Consider the following 21,738-nt stretch of genomic DNA (forward strand, 5'->3'; position numbering starts at 1 on the left):
AGTGCACGTGGCGCAAAGCTCAAGGACAGGCGTAAGAATCCGGGTTTGAGCCCCCAGCTCCCCACCTGCAGGAGATTTGCTTCAAAGGCAGCGAAGCAGGTCTGCAGGTGTCTGTCTTTCTCTCCCTCTCTTTGTCTTCCCCTCCTCTCTCCATTTCTCTCTGTCCTATCCAACAACAACGACATCAGTAACAACAATAATAACTACAACAATAAAATAACAAGGGCAACAAAAGGGAATAAAAAAAAATAGCTTTGGTTTCTTAGTTCTCCTTTGGGCCTGTATTGTGCCTTATTCCCACAGTCATAGAACCTGGGGAGATGCTTCTAGCAAGGAGGATCCAGTGAAGGCCAGTGAAGCCTTGAGAGTCTGTCTGGTCACATGGAGGTTCTGCTGACAAGGGGCTTGTCCTTTGGTACCAGGGCTTGGTCAGCAGTGTTCTCTGGAAGAGACTTGAGGGTGACTTTTATTTATTTGTTTTTTAAATAAATTTGTCATTTTATTTATTTATTCATTCCCTTTTGTTGCCTTTGTTGTTTTATTGTTGTAGTTATTGATGTTGTCGTTGTTGGATAGGACAGAGAGAAATGGAGAGAGGAGGGGCAGACAGAGAGGGGGAGAGAAAGAGAGACACCTGCAGACCTGCTTCACTGCTTGTGAATCGACTCCCCTGCAGGTGGGGAGCCGGGGGCTCAAACCGGGATCCTTATGGCAGTCCTTGCGCTTTGCACCACCTGCACTTAATCCACTGAGCTACAGCCCGACTCTTGGTGACTTTTACTTTTATATATAAATCTTTTTTAATAGTGATATAGTGTTGATTTACAAAATTAGAAGGTAACAGGGTTATAATTCCACACCTTTCCTACCACCAGAGTTCTGTGTCCCCATTCTTTCCACTGGAAACTGCGTTAGTTCTCTCAGGATCACAGATATGGGTTGACTATTATTTATGTAAAATCTATCTGTATTTATATATATTTACCCATTTTTTTCTCCTGTGGTCTTTCCTTCTCTTCCTTTCTAAGGTGACTTGGACAGTTGAGGTCAAATTTTTCTCTGGGGCCTCCTCTGATGCTTCTGGGCACAGCATCTTTTGATCCAGAAACCCCTGCCAAGGGTCCTGAGACATTAATACTCTCTGAGCTCAGACTTTTCCTGAGCCCTGGTGGTTACTGGACTTCTGGTGCTGAGTGTTGCTTGGTTCACTGGGAAGAAACTCCTCATTGAGTCATTGCTTGGTGCCCACTGTCACAGAGGAGTGGTCTCTGGCTAAACACCTGTTCATGGTGGTTTGTGGGAATGGCAGAAGGTACCGCAGCCACAGCTTGTCTGTCACACACGGAGTCACTCAGAGCAGAGCTCACACTTCTGTTTCACTCACATGTTCTTCCATCCCACTGAGGTTGTCAGGTCACCTCATTAGCACCTTGTTAAAGCACTTTTCTGCAGATCATATTTTTTGCTTTTGGCAAACAGAGGAGTCTTGAGAGACCAGCAGTGCCTAGTTGGAGAGCTACCAGATGGAATGGAACGTTTGAGGATTCTGAGATTTGTTTGCAAAAATTTGGCCAGACTAGTTACACTTGAAGTAATTCTGTCCACAAAAGGCAAAACTATCTTCTGCATTCTATCTGTCCCCAACTGAAGAGATAAAAATAACTGTATATATATATATATATATATATATATATATATATATATATATATATATGGTTTAATTCTGCAAGTCCAGAGATGATGGCAATGACATTACTCTCCTGACAAGAAAGATTTTTTTTTCCTCCAGGGTTATTGGTGGGCTCGGTGCCTGCACCATGAATCCACCGCTCCTGGAGGCCATTTCTCCCCCCTTTTTGTTGCCCTTGTTGTTGTAGCCTCGTTGTGGTTATTATTATTGCCATTGTTGATGTTGTTCGTTGTTGGATAGGACAGAGAGAAATGGAGAGAGGAGGGGAAGACAGAGAGGGGGAGAGAAAGACAGACACCTGCAGACCTGCTTCACCGCCTGTGAAGCGACTCCCCTGCAGGTGGGGAGCCGGGGCTCCAACTGGGATCCTTACGCCGGTCCCTGCGCTTTGCACCACATGCGCTTAACCCACTGCGCCATTGCCCGACCCCTGACAAGAAAGATTTAATACTGAGAAATGAATCATTTTTTTGTCTCCTCTTCTTCTTCCCCTCCCCCTCCTTCCTCCTCCCCTCCTTCCTTTCCCCCTCCGCTTCTTGCTCCAACTCTCCCCTGCCCCCTCTTCTGCTTTTTTAAATTGAGGTAATGCTGGTTTAAATGACTGTAAATTTTATGGCTACCGTTCTCTCTTTCTTCAGATTGTGTGTTGACACATTTTAATCACCATCAAAGTGAACATCTCCCTTATTTTCATGTTTTAGATGAAACACCTCCCGACGATTCCATTCCTCTGGTCTTTCCGGAATTAGACCAGCAACTTCAGGTAAGGATTTTTCTAGTCTCCCTTCCTTCTTCCAATGTAATAAAACAAAATGGTTGGAGTCGGGTGGTAGTACAGCAGTTAAGCTCAATTTCACAGCGGGTTAAGCGCTGGTGGTGTAAAGCGCAAGGACCAGAGGAATGATCCCGGTTCGAACCCCTGGCTCCCCACCTGCAGATGAGTCACTTAACAAGCTGTGAAGCAGGTCTGCAGGTGGCTAAGTAAACAAAATGGTGTTGCTCCCAGTGGCCATTTTTTCCTTCCTTCCTTCTTTCTTTCTTTCTTTCTTTCTTTCTTTCTTTCTTTCTTTCTTTCCTTCTCTCTCTCTCTCTCTCACTCTCTCCTTCCTTCCTTCCTTTCTTCATTCCTTCCATTTTCTTTGATAGGACAGAGAGAATTGAGAGGGGAGGGAGAAATAGGAAGGGAGGAAAATAGACAACTGCATACCTGCTTCACTGGTCATGAAGCATCCCTCTCTGCAGGTGGGGAGTAGGGGCTGAAACCCAGGTCCCTGCACGTGGCGATGTGTGCATCAACTGGGAGTGCCATCACCAGGGGGATCTTGAGTCCAGGACACAGGCATTGCCACAGCCTGCCTGCCTTTCTTTCTTTCTTTCTTTCTTTCTTTCTTTCTTTCTTCCTTCCTTCCTTCCTTCCTTCCTTCCTTCCCTTCTTTCTTTCTTAGCTCTGAACATTGACTTTGAAATGTTTACATCTTAGGACAGCTCTTCACTATTGAGTTCCCAATAGACCCTGCTGGTCTCTATTACTTCATCCTCAGCAATTTTTCTTATTTATTTGGGGCATGCCTGGTGTTCTGAGATCATTTGAATTTGATACCCTTGCTTCTGAGCAGCTCAAAACAGAGGAAAGTAGAGACAACAGTGAGCCCACATGCCATCCAACACGGCTTCCATTTGTTGACTCTAAGCTCTTTTCTCTGTGCCAAGTATATTAAACACAAAGCTGGAAGCAACTAGGCTGGATTTGAAGAGATGGGACTCGATGGCTGGAGAAGCTTCTAGACATCAATTCAGGTGTGACTGGGTCCCTTAGAGGAGCCCACATTCTTACTCCTGTCATAGTTCTGGTCACTGTCACAGCCCTTTAACAGAACAAGCCATCAGCGCACTAGTAGTTGTGTAGGTGGGAGGGCTATAGAGATTATCACACCAGTGTCAAAACACAGGTCAGTCTTCCTCTAAAAGTCCTTCTGCAGTTATTGACCGTCTGTCTTACTCCTTTTCTTTCCCTTATTCAGTGTCCTCAGCCCAGCTCCTCCTGGATCTTTGTATCTATCTCCTCTTTATCTTCTACTATCCTTTCTTTCTGTCAAGAAGAACCATTCAGTCCTCTCTGATTTTTCCATTTACATCCTCACACGACACACTGTGTTCTCTGCTTAGGTTCTGTTACTTGAGGAATAGAGGGATTACAATGTAATAACTACATTTCTCCCACCAAGGGTTTTTCTCCTTTATTTCATTGTAAGCTCAAAGCTGTGTTATGACCATGGAAGTGAGATGAAAACAAGCAGCAAGAATGCTTTGAAAGTTAAACAGTAAAAGCATTTTCTAAAGAAGATTCTTGTTCTCTATCAAGTGATGAATCATCGCTTCTCTTTTTTTCTATGGGCAACAGATTTTTCTCCCTTTAGGAAGATTAATGGTCTTTTCTGGCTGATTACTTATTCTTCATAGCAGTCATAGGCCCCTTGACAATAACTCAGATAATTTCTTTGTTCAAACATCACTAGATCCATTTGTATTTCATAGCTTTAATTCCATTTGACAAATATTAGAAATTAAGATTCTTTAATTATTTTAATCCAAGGAGACCATTTCCTCTTCACTGATCCTTTGCAAGTTAGGCAGTTGAGAAGCTGACTTCTGGCTCGTGGGTTTTGATTTCCCCTTACCACTTCATGGACAGAGAGAACATTCCCAGTACTGCAACAGAAAACATTTAAATATGTTCTTGTTTGCTGGATGAAAGATAGGATTGAGTTTGTCATAAACAGTTACAGTCTGGTAAGCTATTTATTTGGGTTTTTCTCTGTCTAGGCATTTTACCTGTCACCTTGATTTTATTCTTTAGAGCACGCATAACTAAAAATCATGCTAGTATTTTTTTCTTCTTCTACCCTTCCCTCCTTTCTCTTTCTCTTCCCCTTCCTGTTCATCTCCTCCTTTTTTCTTGTTGCAAAGCTGGGGCCTTGAACATGTATAATTTCATATGTCTGGGTCAATTTTTTTTATTCAGCAAGAGGTAGTGAGAGAGAGAGAGAGAGAATGAGAGAGCAATATAGCAGTCCAAGATAGCAGGTTTTAAAAGGGGAATAGCCAGCAACCCCCCCCCCCCAAGAAAATAAAATCTAAAACCAGATGCTTGTTTCTATGCTAAGCACAGCCATTTAATTCAAGTCAATCTGAATATGCAACAGGGAGTCTCTGTGTTGAAAGCAATGGAAATGCTTTATATTGTAAAGGCCTTCTTTGCACTTATACTTAAGTGCTTTCATCACACAGTAATAACTCAGAAATTTATTGACTGTCATTATCATCAGTGGAAATGTGAAAATCAGGTTACAAAGGCTTATGAAGTGCCTTGGGGTTATCACTATTTCCTTGAAGATGAACTGACTTTTTTTTTCTTTTCAATTTTAACTTTATTGCATAGAGACGGTCAATAATCAAGAGGGAAGGGGGAGATGTAGAGACAGAAAGACACCTGCAGCACTGCTTTACCACTAGCAAAGCTTTCCCCCAGTGGGTGGGGACCAGGGGCTCAAACCTGGGTCCTTCTGCATTTCAACAGGTGCACTCAAACAGGTGCGCCACCTCCTGGCCCTAGGATGAACTGACTGTTTGATTCCCAACTGGAGCTATCAATTTTGCCTGCTTCTAGGGGAGGATGCTCCATATCAGAGCACAGGACTTACATATCCAAGATCCCAGAGGTCTCAGCTTCAGTCCCTGGTCCCACCATATGCCAGACCTGAGTAGTACTCGCTATTCAATGTAATAAATAAATAAATAAATAAAGACAGGTGACTTTTTTCAGCCCCACTCTTTGCAGACACTCAGATTTGAACCTTACCAATGCATACAGAATACTTAAAGAGCAACGGTGTTTCCTTGCAAATGATCTCAGTCAATTTTTGCAACAGCTGAGTAAGCAGTTATAGTTCCACTTTCATGCTGAGATATGTGAAGTCAAATTGTGGTCACAGATTCAGACATGATCTCTGATTGTTTTGTTTACCGGAGCACTGCTCACCTCTGGCTGATGGTGGTGCAGGGGATTGAATGATCTCTGATTCTGAGTCAAAGTGATCTGAGTCTGGCTTGATCTGATACCTCTTGTGAAACCCAAGGACTGATCAAATTACTTTTGATAATTGGAGAGTTTTACTTTTTGTTAGTTTGTTTCTGGTCTGCTAGGTTGTCAGATGTGCTGATGGAACAACGTTCTGCTCGGCTTTTCAGATATCCACTGAACCTTCTTTGGTGGTCTGTACAATTAAGCAACAAAATATCTGTATGGTAGATACTCCCTCACCTATTTGGCCCCCAAGATTATTTTTTTCTGTTGCTTTGTCAAGAATGTGGACATGTTGGAGCATGCAACATGGTGCTTCTATTTTCTCAGAAGCCAAAAAAAGCCTTGTGCAAGAATAGCAGTGACAAACATTTCTCTTGATGTCTCTATTAATGTAGAATGTTGGGCAAGAGACCAAAGGGGAAGGGAGGTGTTAAAATGAACGTCTCTTTATAATGTTCATCTGTAGGTTGTAGGGCACAGCTCAGGGGGCAGGTCAAAGGTTCATTCTATTTTATGCAGATTCCTCTTCTTCAATGTGGTTCCTGAAATGTTCCCTGCCTACAAGAAGCAGTGTTTGGGGAGACCTAGTTTATACCATACAGAGACAAGAAAGAAGGTCCTGGTCTGGCAAAATAGCTCACCTGGATAGTGTGTTTGCTTTGTCGACACCCCAGGTTCAATTCTGACCCCCCCACACACTTCATCAGGGGAAGCTTTTATGTCTTTCTTTGTGTGTGTGTGTCTCTATCTGAAAAGGTCAGACTGAGACAGCAAAGCTCTGATGATGACAAAGAAACAAACAACAACATACAAAATAAGAAAAGAAGCCCATTTCTAGGAATGAATGAAAAATCACCATCATATTGCTATTATTTTAATTGCCACCAGGGTTTCCTTTTTTCTTTCTTTCTATTGTTCTTGATGAAGCGGGGAGAAATTGAGAGAGGACAGGAAAATAGAGAGGGAAAAAGAAAGACAGACACTTACAGACCTGCTTTCCCACTTATGAAGAGTTCCCTTCAGGTGGGGAGCAGGGGCTAGAACCTGGGTCTTTGTGCATGGTAATGTGTGTGGTTAGCTGGGTTGCACCACTCTCATATTATTGCTGTTGTTGTCTTGTGATCTAGGACTTTGGGCATAGGCAAAATTTACTGCTCTAAACAGGTTTTTTGTTCAGATAGACAGAGAGAGACACCATACCACTCAAGTTTCCAAGCTTTTGATGTCTCTGTTAATGTTATCATAGTACTTGCCATGAAGTGCTTGTGCTTGAATCTGGACTAAGTAAGTGCCTGGTGATGCAGGCACCCTACCCACTGAGCTATCTATGATTCTCATTTGAATGTCTCACACTCCTTCAGTTTGAGAAAGAGGTAATAGTTGTCCTGACTCTGAGAAATGATATGATCCTGTCCTACTCCAAGGGCTGGGACAGGACCAAATTTGTCTTAAAAATTAACCATATTGTTATGTTTTGGAGACTGTGACTTGGCCTAATAAAGATCCAAGGCTGAGTTGCAATATGGTTTAATTGAGTTGAAATGAGGAATATATATTATCAGGCAGAAGACTTGCATTGTAATAAGCTTCCCCATGGGAATTATAATAAGTGGAGCTTGTGCTTTGGTTTAGTTTTGTCTGGACTTAGTTCTCAGCATCACATTAGCTATTCGCTTTGTGATTTATTTTTTTCTATTTATTCTCTGAAAACCACCCTCATTTTTCAGAATTGCAAAGAAGAAATAACAGTGTCTTCCTCACGTTGTTGTGAGAATCCAATGTGATAATGAAGAGGTTCTAGCACAGTGCTTGGCAAAATAGTTACTCAATTAAGGTTAATTACCTTTCCTTTTTTTTTTAAATTGCAAACAGAGTCAGTGTGGCCATTTGTTTCCCATTTCTTCTTTCTCTCTCTCCTTCCTTCCTTCCTCCCGTCCTCCCTCCCTTCTTTTTTTTCTCCCTCCCTTATTATTTTTTTATAGAAACAGAGAAATGGAGGTTCAGGGAGTTGGGTGGTAGTGCAGCGGGTTAAGCACACATGGTGCAAAACACAAGGACCAGCACAAGGATCCCAGTTTGAGCCCCCAACTCCCCACCTGTAAGGGGGTCACTTCACAAGCAGCTCAGCAGGTCTGCAGCTGACTTTCTCTTCCCCTCTCTGTCTCCCCCCCCATTTCTCTCTGTCCTATCCAATAATAATGATATCAACAAAGACAACAATAATAACTACAACAACAATAAAAAGCAACAAGGGCAACAAAAGGGAAAATTAATAAATATATATAAAAATCAGGACAAAGAAGACACACACACTAGAAACTTATATAAAATCATTATACATATACATATATGTATTACGTATATATCCAGGTGATGTTAAGCACACATGTTAAGCACCATGTTCAAAGACCTGGGTTCTAGACCCCAATCTGTACCTTCAGTGGGGAATGCTTCATCAGCAGTGGAGCAGACCTAAAAGTGTCTCTCTCTCTTTTTCTATCTCTCCCTCACCCCTCAATTTCTTCCTGTCCTAGAAAGTAAAATAGAAAGAAAAATCTCTCATATGAAATACATGAAATAAAAATTTAAAAATTACATAGCTGACCCTGCAACAACAACAATAAATACCTCTTTGGATTTTTTAATGAGAGAGGTTTTCCTCCCTTTTAAAATATTTAATTTATTTTGTATAAAGACAGAAATAAATTGAGAGGGAAGGGTGAGATGTGGGAAGGGGAGTAGAGATACCTGCAGCATCATTTTCAGTGCTCCTGTAGCTGCCCCCCCTGCAGGTGGGGACCAGGGGCTTGAACCCAGGTTCATTCACATTGTAAAGTATGTGCTTTACCAGATGTGTGACCACCCACCTGTGTAAGATTCTCTTGGTGCCCTCTTTTCTTCATTAAGCTGAAGTACTTGGAAAGCAAACTGACTTTTTATTTTTAAATGCTTATAATTTTTTCTCCAGCAGTTTATAAAAATGTAATATTTTGGGGGTATAGTTCACACCGTGTGTGTGTGTGTGTGTGTGTGTGTGTGTGTGTGTGTGTGTTTAACTTACTGACCCACCACTAAAGTTCCTGCTCCCCTCTATCCAGTTTTTGCTTGTTTGTTTTGCTTTGCTTTTTGGTAAGCTGATTGAGCAATAACTCCAATCCCTCCTCCATCTTATTCAAGAAGACAGTGACAGGTGTTTCTGTGGTACACATTGAACTTGCTTTTTTCTCAGACAGTCTTGTAAGTGCAGCAACTGATGTCACCGCCACAAATAAACAGTCTCATAGCTCTAGTCGTACTATAACATCCTGCTTTCCCAGAAGTCTCTCCAGAAACTTCTTTGAAGACTTTGATGTATCACTCCATCTCTAAGAAATAAAAATAGTACATAAATAAAGAGATTTTAGCATTTCACTATTCTGTTCTGTGGATCTTGAACTTTCATTCAAACACGCAATCAGGAAATAGCCCCATACAAAGCACTGAAAATGTCTTCCACGTGACCATTAGAACAGCCCTCTGATCCTAGAGTCCTGTCAATATTTCCATTTTATAAAGAGAAAGAAAAGGAAAGAAAGAAAAAGAATAGGTCCTTTTGAAGTTTGAGGTACTCTCGAGTTAACCAGTTAGTATTGTTTGTGTTAATAGAAATGACTTTCATAGGACCCTGGCAGTAGTACACATGGTAGAGTGCACACATTACCATGTGAGAGGACCCGGGGTCAAACTCCTGGTCTCCACCTGTAAGGCAGATGCTTCATGTGCAATGGAGCAGTGCTGAAGGTGTCTCTCTTCTCTGTATCTCTCTCCATTTCCACTTCTTTCTGTCTCTAACCCTCTATCAAAAAAAAAGAAGAAGAGGAAAGGAGAAGGACCTTTGGAAGTAGCAATAGGTGCAGGTGTGACTTAGAAAGGAAGAGAAGTGGGGGAGAAGTAGCACACTGGGTTAAGCACACATAGTTCAAAGTGCAAGGACCTATGCAAGGATCCCAATTCGAGCCCCGACTCCCCACCTGCATGGAGGTTGCCTCACAAGTGGTGAAGCAGATCTACAGGTGTCTTTCTGTCCTCTCCCTCTGTATCTCCCCTCCGCTCTCAATTTATCTGTGTCCTAGCCAATAAAAATGAAAAATGGACTCCAGGAGCAGTGGATTTGTAGTGCTGGCACCAAGCCCCAGCAATAACCCTTGAGAAAAAAAATGAGAGAGAGATATGGAGAGAGGAGGCAGGACCATAGAAAGTAATGGGCAAATATATACAAATATAGATAGCTATAGAAATAATAGTCATCCCATAGCTGTGACCTTGGGAGAATAACTGCAGTTTCCAGTGGAGGGAATGGGGACACAGAACTATGGTGGTGTGAATAGTGTGGGATTATACTTCTGTTCTCTCACAAATCAATATTAAATCACTAACAGAAAGGAAAAAAATAATAAGAGGAAAAGATGGCCACAGGAAATGGAGCTATGCAGGCATGGAATTTCGGAGATACTGTACTCTACTGGATATGTATATATTCTTTCTTGGCTCTTCAAAGTGGTTCCTTTAATTTTTTTTTTTTTAATTTGAGAAGCCAATGTGATATGGCTTTATAAAAGTTTGAAATACTCTTGAGTTAACATCCTCTTTAATATTGTTTATGACAATAGACATGACTTATATACTCTTCCTTTCAATGTTATATAATGTATTATCACCAGGGCTGACTGACTCTAACACAGACATTATAGAAATGTCAGTTTTTTAAATATTAAAAATTCTCAGCTAACAAGAGCTTTCAAAGATCAGACTAAGTTTAAATTGTGTTTTTTTCCATTAAGTATTTTTTTTTAAAAAAAGCAACAACTATGCTTGTTAATTACAGGGCACTGAAAATGTAGTTTAATTTTTTAAATGTTTTAAATATAATTTAAAAATTGAGCTTAAATCTAATGTCTCATCCTCCCCCGAATGAAAATAAACCACTGGGAATCAATGAATAAATAAATACAGAGTCTGCTCAGCAACTGTAGAAGATTTAGTTGTTTAAATATAGTCTCTGTGTGGGAAGCTGGGCTAGGAAAATTAGATTTTTTTGCTGTAGATGGGGCCAGTAGTCTCAAAAGAAGCCAAGTAGAAAACGGAAACACTTAAGCTGGCGTTGCCCCTACTGAGGGAGGTTTGGCTGGGTCCTTTCCCGTGAGGCTCTTTCCAGAAGACTGAATCCATTTCAGGAGATGCTTGCCATAAACTGATGGTCTGGGCAGAGGACAGAGTTGGGCCAGCATAGTTCAAGCTGACATTCTTGGAACAGGAGCTGCGGTTTCTCCCTGACTTCATTCTCTTAAATTGGTCCTGATGATTGGGGCGGATACCAGAGATAGTAGTGGTTTACTCCCTGTGTGGTGTAATTTCAAGTGTTTGAAAACTCCATCCTCTGGCTGGGGGAGGCAGAGATGGAAGAACAGAGGTGAGGAGGAAGTGTCCTTTCCTGGGCTCTGACCTCATCCAACCCCCAATTTGTGTCTTGGGGAAAAAAAAAAGATCGCAAGTTGACTTGAAGCAACTGTTATGAGAATGTCTTCATTGAGACTTCTTAGTACTGGCTGTGTTGTACATACACCAGATGCCCCAGCATCAAGCATGTTTGAAGAGTTGTGTCTGTCATTCCACAGAATTTATGTTCTCATAAATGAAGAGTATGCTTGCCTTTCCATTTTCAAATCAAGTATCTCTGGTTTCCTTTTCTTCAGATTGCACTATTCTTCAACTGGGACTGTAGGATAAACGTATCTAAATGTGGCCTGGGATGTGGCTCAGTGGATAAAGTGTTGGACTTTCAAACACAAGGCCCTGAGTTCAATCCCTGGTATCACACATGCCAGAATGATGCTCTGGCTCTTTCTTTCTCTTAGGTAAAATATTTGGTTGTTGGACAAGTCATAACATATGCAAACATGTGTCATGACATGTTGGACAACCCAAATAAAATTCGTAAAAACTATATATGGGGGCGGGGACAAGCAGTGGCACACCTGGTTAATTGCACACATTAAAGTATGCAAGGCCCCAGGTTCAAGTTTGTGTTCCCCACCTGCAGGGGGAAAGCACCATGAGTGGGCTGCAGGTGTCTCTCTGCCTCTTTTCCTCTCTATCTCCCCATCTCCTCTCAACCCAATAATAAAACTAAATAAATACCAAAAATATGTGTGTGTGTGTGTGTGTGTGTGTGTGTGTAGTGTAATAATTGAGAAAATAACAAGGAGCTATTACCCTACATCAGTGCAAGGAGGAATTCATTATTGGTATAGAGATATGTTTTAAATTAAATCAAGTTAAAATTTTAATGTAACTCTTGGGAACAGTATGAAGGTCTTGTGCAAGTCTGATATTACTGAGCCCTAGACCACTTTTCACTTAGCGTTTTTCTGAGAACAAGAGTGATATAGATTAAGAGGGAGAGGCAGACACAGACTCCACAGCACCAATGCACCACCTGTGGACCTCCCTGGTCCCCTCTATGGTGATCCCATGTTGTGCCTGAGCTTGAACCCGGGGCCTCAAACACATCAGTGCACATGGTCTACAGGGTGAACTATTTCACCCAAACCCATGAAGAATTTTCTTCTTTCTTTCTTTCTTTCTTTCTTTCTTTCTTTCTTTCTTTCTTTCTTTCATTCTCTCTCTACCTCACTCTCCCTTTCTTTCTTTCTTTCTTTCTTTCTTTCTTTCTTTCTTTCTTTCTTTCTTTTTACTGGATTGAGAGGGAAGGGGTGATAGGAAGAGAGAAAGACAGAGAGACACCTGCAGCCCTGCTTCACCACTCACAAAGCTTTCCCTTTGCAGGTGGGGCCCGGGGGCTCGAATTGGGCTCCTTGTGCACTGTAACATGTGTGCTCAAGCAGTGGTGCGACACCACCCAGTCCCAAGAATTTTCTTTAATTGCTTGTTTATGTCTAACTTTGGAGCCTAACTACAAATATCTCTTGGACAAGAATAGCTATTATGAAGCAATGAGAATTTAAGTAAGTGTGAATTTGTATTCCACATCATTAGTTGATGTTTTAATCAGGTTACCAGAGATATTCTTTTAAATTAATTTTTAGTTTTTAAAAATATTTATTTATTTATTTATTCCATTTTGTTGCCCTTATTGTTTTATTGTTGTAGTTATTATTGTTGTTATTGATGTCGTTGTTGTTGGATAGGACAGAGAGAAATGGAGAGAGGAGGGGAAGACAGAGGGGGGAGAGAAAGATAGACACCTGCAGACCTGCTTCACCGCTTGTGAAGTGACTCACCTGCAGGTGGGGAGCTGGGGGCTTGAACCAGGATCCTTACAGCGGTCCTTGCGCTTTGTGCCACCTGTGCTTAACCTGCTACGCTACCTCCCGACTTCCCCATTAATTTTTAGTTTTAATGTGAACATATGTTTCTATCTTAGCCCTGTATGTGTATGATAGATCAGTTTGCAGATAACCAGTGTTGTACATGCCACATGATGTAAAACAACTGGTAGTTCCTTTTTAATATATTTAATATTTATGTATTTATTTATTACCTTTTGTTGCCCTTGTTTTTTTAAAAAATATTTATTAATCCCTTTTGCTGCTCTTGTTTTTTTATTATTGTTGTTGTTATTGATGTTGTCATTGTTGGATAGGACAGAGAGAAATGGAGAGAGGAGGGGAAGACAGCGACCGGGGGAGAGAAAGACACCTGCAGACCTGCTTCACCACTTATGAAGCAACTCCCCTGCAGGTGGGGAGCTGGGGGCTCGAACTGGAATCCTTGTGTTGGCCCTTGCGCTTTGTGCCACCTGTGCTAAACCAGCCATGCTACTGCCCAACTCCCTAGTTCCTTTTTTTAAACTGAAACTTGATTCTTGTGCTTGAACTTCAGGAATCTATTTCATTAGGGAAATGCTTTTTCAATGAACACTGTTGATCATATATTTTATTTTGAGGTGTTTTAAGGAGGTAGAAGACAGGGTCCAGCAGTGGCACACCGGGTTAAGTGCACATAGTAGGAAGCACAGGACCCCATGCAAGGACCCGGTTTGAGCCTCTGGCTCCTCACCTGCAGGAAGGTAGTTTCACAAGCAGTAAAGCAGGTCTGCAGGTATCTCTCTGTCTCTCTCCTTCTTTATCTTCCACTCTTCTTTCAATTTCTCTCTTTCCTATTCAATTAAAAAAAAGTGAAAAATAGCCTCCAGGAGCAGTGGATTCATAGTGCTGGCACCAAGCCCCAGCAATAACTTTGGAGTTAAAAAAGAAAAGTAAGAGAGAGTCAAACTCAGTAAAAACCTCATACATGTGAACACATGAGCATACATTATATTGTAAAGCAATGCTAAGTTTCCTGTGTCATAAAGAATGCCATACTTCATTTTTCTCTAATTCTACTTTTAAAATATTAGACATAAAACGTAAATATCAGCACACTCTTACTTGCCAGAAATCCTGTTGGAATGATAACTGCATGTATTTAAGTTCTTTGATAAGTTTCCTGGTTTTGCACAATGTCCATTGATGTCAGTTTCCTTTTAAGGACTACTTTGTCTTATCCACTTGGGCTTAGTGGTGAGTGACCCTGGTTTATAAACAAGTGAGATTTTTCTTTTAAAGATTTATTCATTAGAGAGAGAGAGAGAGAGTCTGTGTGTGTGTGTGTGTGTGAAAGAGAGATAGGGAAAGAGAGAGAGGAAGGGAGGGAGGGAGGGGAGGAAGGGAGAGAGAAAGAGAGGGAGAGAGAGAGGGAGAGGGAGATGAGAGAGAGAGAGAGAAAGAGAGAGAGAGAGAGAGACAACATGTCGGCACCACTGTAACATTTAGCATGCTAAGGATCAGACCTAGGGCCTTATACTTGTAAGTTTTCCACTCCACTCTATCTGCTTGTGTTATCTCTTGGTAGTTAAGAGTCAGAAAATTTAAGTTCCTTGAAGAGAAACTTGGGAAGGAAAGGCTAAGTGCTAGTACAGTGAAGCACAGACAGAATCCTCATCATTCTTAGGAGATAAGCTTTGGGCATGCGGAAAGGTATAATGACAATCGTTTTCGCATCAGCTTTTGTATTATGCTAAATACATCACAGGAACTTTATTGTTTAAGCTTTTTCTAAGCGTACAGTTGAGTAGTGTCTCGTATATTCACAGGGTTGTGCAATCTATTTACAGAACTTTCACATCTTGCAAAATTGAAACTCTATGCCTATTCAACAGTTCATTTCTCCCTGCCCCCGGCAACTAATGAGATAATTTTGCATTACTGTGGTGGGTTGTGCAACGTAACTTCCGTCCTCCGTGCTGAAAGCACATCCACATTGCTCTGGAATGCTTTCATGCAAATTGGGAGAACTTGAAGTGGCACAGAGTCACATGTCAGGCTGGGTGGAGACAGAGTTGTAGGTGTTCAAGTGATTCCCTGAAACACTAACCACTGTCTTTATTTTTGTGACTTGTCCTTTTTTATTTTTGGACTTCATCATCATTATGGGAATTTTTTTTTTTTTTTTTTGCTGGTGTGGGAGATTGAACCTGGGAACTTTGTATAACTATTATGCTATTCATGTAATTTTATTCGTTTTTTAATAATGGTTTTATAAGAACACAGGGGTATAGTTCTGTACTGCACCCACCACCAAAATTCTTTGCTCCCCCCACCCCAGTTCTCAGAAAGTCTCAGAGATAGTTTTGTTACTTCTTTTTTTCTTTTGGAAGTGTTTTTAATGCTTAATGTTCTGCATATGAGGGAAAGCTTACTCTAGTTGTCTTTCACTTCCTTACTTCACTAAGCATAATCACCTCTAGTTCTATCTCTTTCATCCCAAAGGATATTTCATCTTTTTTTAAGTTGCAAAGTTATAGCCCTTTGGGTATATATCCCAGAACTTCCTTATTCAGTCATCTGCCGATGGACATTTAGGTTGCTTCCACTCCTTGTTTATAGTGAATAATGCAACGAGAAACAGAGTTGCATATGTCCCTTCTTCTTCTTCTTTATTTTTTTTCTTTATTGGGGGATTAATGTTTTACAGTCAATAGTAAATACAATAGTTTGTACATACATAACATTTCTCAGTTTTCCACACAACAGTACAATCCCCACTAGGTCCTCTGCCATCCTGTTCTGGAACCTGAAGCTCAATTTAGCTTCTCTGCCAAGCCCAGCAGCACTGCTGGGCCCTGTGAGTTTCTAATCAAGTCCTGTTTATAGTTTGTAGGTTCTGAGGCAATTATTCACCATGTTCTCCCAAGAGAACAATGTGGAAAGTCTCCTCCCACTATACAGCCCCACCACTAGACCATGGGGATGTAGTCTTCTCCTGAGTTTCCTGGTCAGTTTTCTGCCTCCTGATATCAGCAGAGGGCCACCCCCCCAGCCTCTGAGGGCAGTAGCAAATGGAGACTCACAGTTGCATTTGGTGAGTCTTATGGGAGTCCTCCCTTCAGCAGTCTTTTTGTTGGTTATACAGACTGGAGGTGGTTGCTCAACTGGCAAACTGCCAGACCCTTTACCAGCCGCTTGGGAGTAGATATGAGCTATAGCCCCAGGAATCTCTCCTTAGGTTCCTCTCTGTCCACGAGCCACACGTGTTTTCACTCACCAGTGACTTGGTGGGTTCCCAGAGTAGCCCCAGTTTTGTCTTGTTGCAGTCTCAGGTGATCTTTGGTATTCCTTATTCTTTAGAGAAGTTTCTCATCTGGGTTGAGCTGGAGGTCTGGGCAGAGTTGTGGTCTCTGGATGCCCTGGTGATTTGGTGGGTTCCCAAAGTATCTTATGTCCATTCTAATCTGTGTTTTCTTGCTCCTTGGGGGAAACCTTTATAACATTAATGAATAAGTAATATGATCATTCTGCTAAGAGCATATGAGAATAGTGAATGTGTCTTGACATATTTCCTTTCTTTATGTGCACTTAGCAGCACAAACATGCTATTTATATGGAATAATATTATCCATTTTTCTTTTTAAAATATTTATTTATTTATTTTCTTTTGTTGCCCTTGTTGTTTTATTCTTGCAGTTACTATTATTGTTATTGATGTCATCGTTGTTAGATAGGACAGAGAGAAATGGAGAGAAGAGGGGAAGACAAAGGGAGGAGAGAAAGAGAAATACCTGCAGACCTGCTTCACCACTTGTGAAGCAACACCACTGCAGGTGGGAAGCTGGGGCCTCGAACCGGGATCCTTATGCTGGTCCTTGTGCTTTGCGTCATCAGCACTTAACCCACTGCACTACCGTCTGACTCCCCTATCATCCATTTCTACAGCCAAGAAGTGCCAATAGAAAAAGACATATGAATAAATGCTCCATTTTATAGAATGCATTTTAGGGTGGCAAGCCAAAGGGAAAAACAGGCTTCTCTCACTCATCATTTTTATTTTGAGTTAAAATTGCATTATGACATATATTTCTTTTTATTTCTTATATTCTTTATTTATTTATTGGATAGAGACAGACAGAAATCAAGAGAGAAGGAGGTGATAGAGAGGGAGAGAGAGCGAGAGATACTTGCATCATTGCTTCACCACTTGCAAAACTTTCTCCCTGCAGGTGGGGAGCAAGGGTTTGAACCTGGGTCTTTGCATATTGAAACATGTGCACTTAAACAGTTGCGCCACCACGTGGTCCCACAACATTTATTTCTGGTGTGTTGTTAAAATTTCAGGGCGCCAGCTGGCCGGGCTAGCTTTGTGGCGGTAGACAGAGACAGACTCCGGGACACACTGCTGGGCCGAGAAGCTGTAGTTTAATCTTTATTCACAAATGGGCACATCACCACACCATGTGCTTCCCAATCATTCTTCCTCCGCCGCTGCTGCTGGGACTCTGCACATCCTTAGCATACGGGGCAGGGAGAAAGAGGGGCTCGAGAAACTAGCAAGGGCCAAACCAATTCTCCTGGCGGGGGGAGAGTGAGACCAAACCATTGTGAAGCATACAACACTGGTGTACACCATTAAACAGTCAACATCTGTATATACTGCATTAAACTCACTACAAGTTCAATTCTGCCATTCAAATGAAAATTGACCTCCTCTTGCTGATTTATCCACCTTGATTTTTCTTCCTTTCTTTTTAAGAAAAATCATATATATATATATATAATTTATGAAAGAGATGATATATACATGTGATATATAATATGTGTATCTCTCAGTTTTCTATTTTAATTAGAACAGTTAAGGACATTTCTTCCTTTTTTTTTTTTTTGCCTCCAGGTTTATCAGTGGAGCTCAGTGCCTGTACTATGATTCCACTGCTCCTGGAGGCCATTTTTTCCATTTTATTGCCCTTGTTGTTACTGATGTCGTTGTTGTTGGATAGAACAGAGAGAAATGGAGAGAGGAGGGGAAGACAGAGGGGGGAGAGAAAGATAGACACCTGCAGACCTGCTTCACCACTTGTGAAGCGACCCCCCTGGAGTTGGGGAGCGGGGGTGGGGGGGCTCAATCTGACATTTCTTCCTTCATATGACTCTTCTCAAATATATCCTCTTTAGCATGCCAGCTCTTTACATAGATTCCTAGGATCTTCTGGCTGTCATATTGAAATCGGCACTGAGTTTATGGTCCAGGTACTTACATGTGTCTAATAGTGGACAGAGTATAGCTTATGTGGTATTTGTAGGGGCAGGAAATGGGATTTGTAGAGTCTTACGGCTGTCTAGTATGCAGATCCTTTAACAGGGCACAGATGATTTAATAGCCACTTGGCTAGGGTGCCCACAGTAAATTGCTTTCATTCCCCTCACTGCTATACCTGGGAATTTGCCAGTGCAACAGGTGAAAATTGATGAGAGGGTGATTTCTTGGACATACTCTGGAGGAGCCAGGAGTTCTGAATTCCTTTGGCATTGGCTTTATCTCCTGGGTTGAGTTCTTCTGTGACACCACTGAGTGCTATGTTTCCATTTACTTCTGTCTGGGAAAAGATCATTGTTTCCACAGGTGGTGTTTATGTCGTGAATATATTCATGGGCCAGATGGGAAAAATGCTGAGTCATATACTTAGTAGATTAACTATCAATGAGAACATGATGGGTATGTCAGGAAGGTAAACCTTACCCAGTTCTATTTTTGTTTAGTAGTTGTTTTTTTTTAAGACATTAATTTTAATTTTATTTTTTAATTTTTTTCATTTTACCAAATATATTTATTTATCTATAACATAGAGGCAAAGAGAAATTAAGAGTGAAGAGGGATATAGACAAGGTGAGAGAAAAGAGAGATCTACAGTACTGCTTCAAAAGCTTCCCCCTGCAATTACAGAAGCCAAACCTTCCACCTTCTGCATCCCATAATGACCTTGGGTCCATACTCCCAGAGGGTTAAAGAATAGGAAAGCTATCAGCAAAGGGGATGGGATACGGAGTTCTGGTGGTGGGAATTGTGTGGAGTTGTACCCCTCTTATCCTATGGTTTAGTCAATGTTTCCATTTTATAAATAAAAAAATTATAAAAAAATTAAAAAGTTTTCCCCATAGGTGGGGGCTGGGGGCTTGAATCTGGGTCTTCGAGCATTTTAAGATGTTTGCTTAACCAAGTTTGCCACCGCCAGTACCTTTATTTATTTATTTTTATGGAGACAAAGAGAAAAATGAAAGGGAACAGGAAGTTAGGGAGAAAGAGAGACACTTGTATCACTGCTTCATTATTCATGAAGCTTTACCCTTGCAGGTGGGGACTGAGGGCTTGAACCCAGGTCCTTGAGTATGGTGCTGAGTCTGCTATACCAGGTGCACCACTGCCTGGGCTCTATTTATTTTATTTTAATGAGAGAGACACACAGACACAGAGAGAAAGACATACACAGAGAAAAGTTAAAGTACCGGAGATCTGCTCAGCTCTGGCTTATGGTAGTGGAGATTGAATCTAGGACGTTAGAGCCTCACGCACTAAAGTCTTTTACATAACCATTATGCCATCTCCCCAACCCCTGTTTCTTTTTAATTTGATAAGAGAGAAGAAAAGAGACCAGAGCATTGCTCATCTCTGGCATGTCACACAGTAGTAGGAATTTATTTATTGGATAGAGACAGCCAGAAATCAAGAGAGAAGGGGATGATAGGGAGAGAGACAGAGAGATACCTACAGCCCTGCTTCACCACTTGTGAAGCTTTCGTCCTGCAGGTGGGGACTGGGGGCTTGAACTCAGGTCCTTGGTCACTGTAACATGTGCACTCAGCCAGGTGCACCACCACTTGGCTCCTCCCAATCTATTTTAAATTTTCTTTTAGAAGATCTCTACAAGAGGCCTTGTGATAAATAAGAAGAGTCATTTTGTCTATCATCTAGACTTTATAGTTATTTATTAGAAGTTCTATTATGTCATAAATAGGGTTGCTAGGTATGATCCTCAAAGAAATCTGAATGAAAGGCACAAATAGTAAGACATTCATCAATTCTCTCAATTTTCCCCTCCTCCTCCTTCTCCTCCTTATTCTTCACTATCTAGTAGAAAAATCAGTGAGATTATGATCTAACCAGACAAATAGATTACATGTATAGACTGTTGTGAGTAAATTATTAGGCCAAAATATCAACAATTGAGTCCCATTTCTCAAATATTATTTCTCTACAAATAGTTGAATAAAGCAATTAAAAGACTTTTGAAAGGCTACTCAGTAGTATTTCTAAAGGTAATGCTTTAATTAGAAATTACAATTATAAGCTCAGGAAAAGCTGGCTCTTTAAAAAAGAATTTCTGGAAGTAGGACTTTTTTTTTCTTTACCGTGATATAGTTGGAAGGACTTGTAATGCTTTTGTTTCCCTGGGAGAAAAAGCAAAGACAAATCTATTTTTGGGACTGGGAGGTAGCGCAGAGAGTTAAGCGCACATAACGTGAAAAGCAGGGATCCACTTAGGATTCTGGTTGGAGCCCCCGGTTTCCCACCTGCAGGGGCGTCGCTTCACAAGTAGTGAAGCAGGTCTGCAGGTGTCTGTCTTTCTCTCCCCGCTTCTGTATTCCCCTCCTTTCTCGATTTCTCTCTGTCTTATCAAACAACAACAACAGCAATAACAACAGCAATAATAACAACAAACAATAAAAATGAGGGCAATAAAAGGGAAAACAAAAAAAGAATGCTTTAAAAAAAGATAAATTTATTTTCGCAAATAAAAATGGAACTACCTTATGATTCAGCAATACCTCTCTTAGATATTTATCCAAAAGACATGCAAACACTAATTCTAAGGGACATATGCACCCCTATGTTCACAGCTGCATTATTCACAATAGCCAAAGAATGGAAACAGCTTAAATTTCTATCAACAGGTGCCAGGATAAAGGTTAATGGGATATATATATATATATATATATATATATATATATATATATATATACATACACTCAATGGACTATCATTTTGCAATAAAAAATATGATGTTTCCTTTGGGACAAAATGGATGGATCTGGAGGTGACTGTGGTTGGCATAATATAGAAAGAGGTAAAAGAAATCAGAAGTAGCGCAGTGGGCTAAGTGTAGGTGGCGCAAAGCACAAGAACCTGAGGAAGGATCCTGGTTCCAGCTTCCAGCTCCCCACCTGGGGGGGAGTCACTTCACAGGCGGTGAAGCAGGTCTGCAGGCGTCTCTCTTTCTCTGCCCCTCTCTGTCTTCCCCTCTCTCCTCTCTCCATTTCTCTCTGTCCTATCCAACAACAATGACAACAATAACAACAACAATAATAACTACAACAATAAAACAATAAGGGCAACAAAAGGGAATAAATAAATATTAAAAAAAAAAGAAATCAGGAGTTAAAAAAACAAAAAACTGTCTCTATGGGCTGGGAGCATGGCTCGACCTGTCAACGCCCATGTTCAGCAGGGAAGCACTTACAGAAGCCAGACCTTCCACCTTCTGCAACCCATGATGTCCTTTGGCCCATACTCCCAGAGGGATAAAGAATAGGAAAGCTATCAGGGGAGTGGATGGGAAACAGAGTTCTGGTAGTGGGAACTGTGTGGAGTTGTACCC

The 21,738-nt window shown here is 41.2% G+C and overlaps 1 protein-coding gene across 3 annotated transcripts in view; it reads left to right on the forward strand.

Annotated features, from left to right (window-relative positions):
* Positions 1–21,738, forward strand: part of MAP3K7CL (MAP3K7 C-terminal like) — a 73,525-nt gene that overhangs the window by 31,411 nt on the left and 20,376 nt on the right. For 2 of the 3 annotated variants that reach the window (XM_007528553.3, XM_060198583.1), the window contains exon 3: positions 2,392–2,453. The exons of the other annotated variant lie outside the window; for it this stretch is intronic. In XM_007528553.3, the coding sequence (XP_007528615.1) occupies positions 2,392–2,453 (62 nt within the window). The remainder of the gene's footprint in view (positions 1–2,391; positions 2,454–21,738) is intronic. 3 annotated transcript variants of the gene reach the window in all.

This window comes from Erinaceus europaeus, chromosome 9 (genome assembly GCF_950295315.1).
Source record: "Erinaceus europaeus chromosome 9, mEriEur2.1, whole genome shotgun sequence".
Lineage (NCBI taxonomy): Eukaryota > Metazoa > Chordata > Mammalia > Eulipotyphla > Erinaceidae > Erinaceus > Erinaceus europaeus.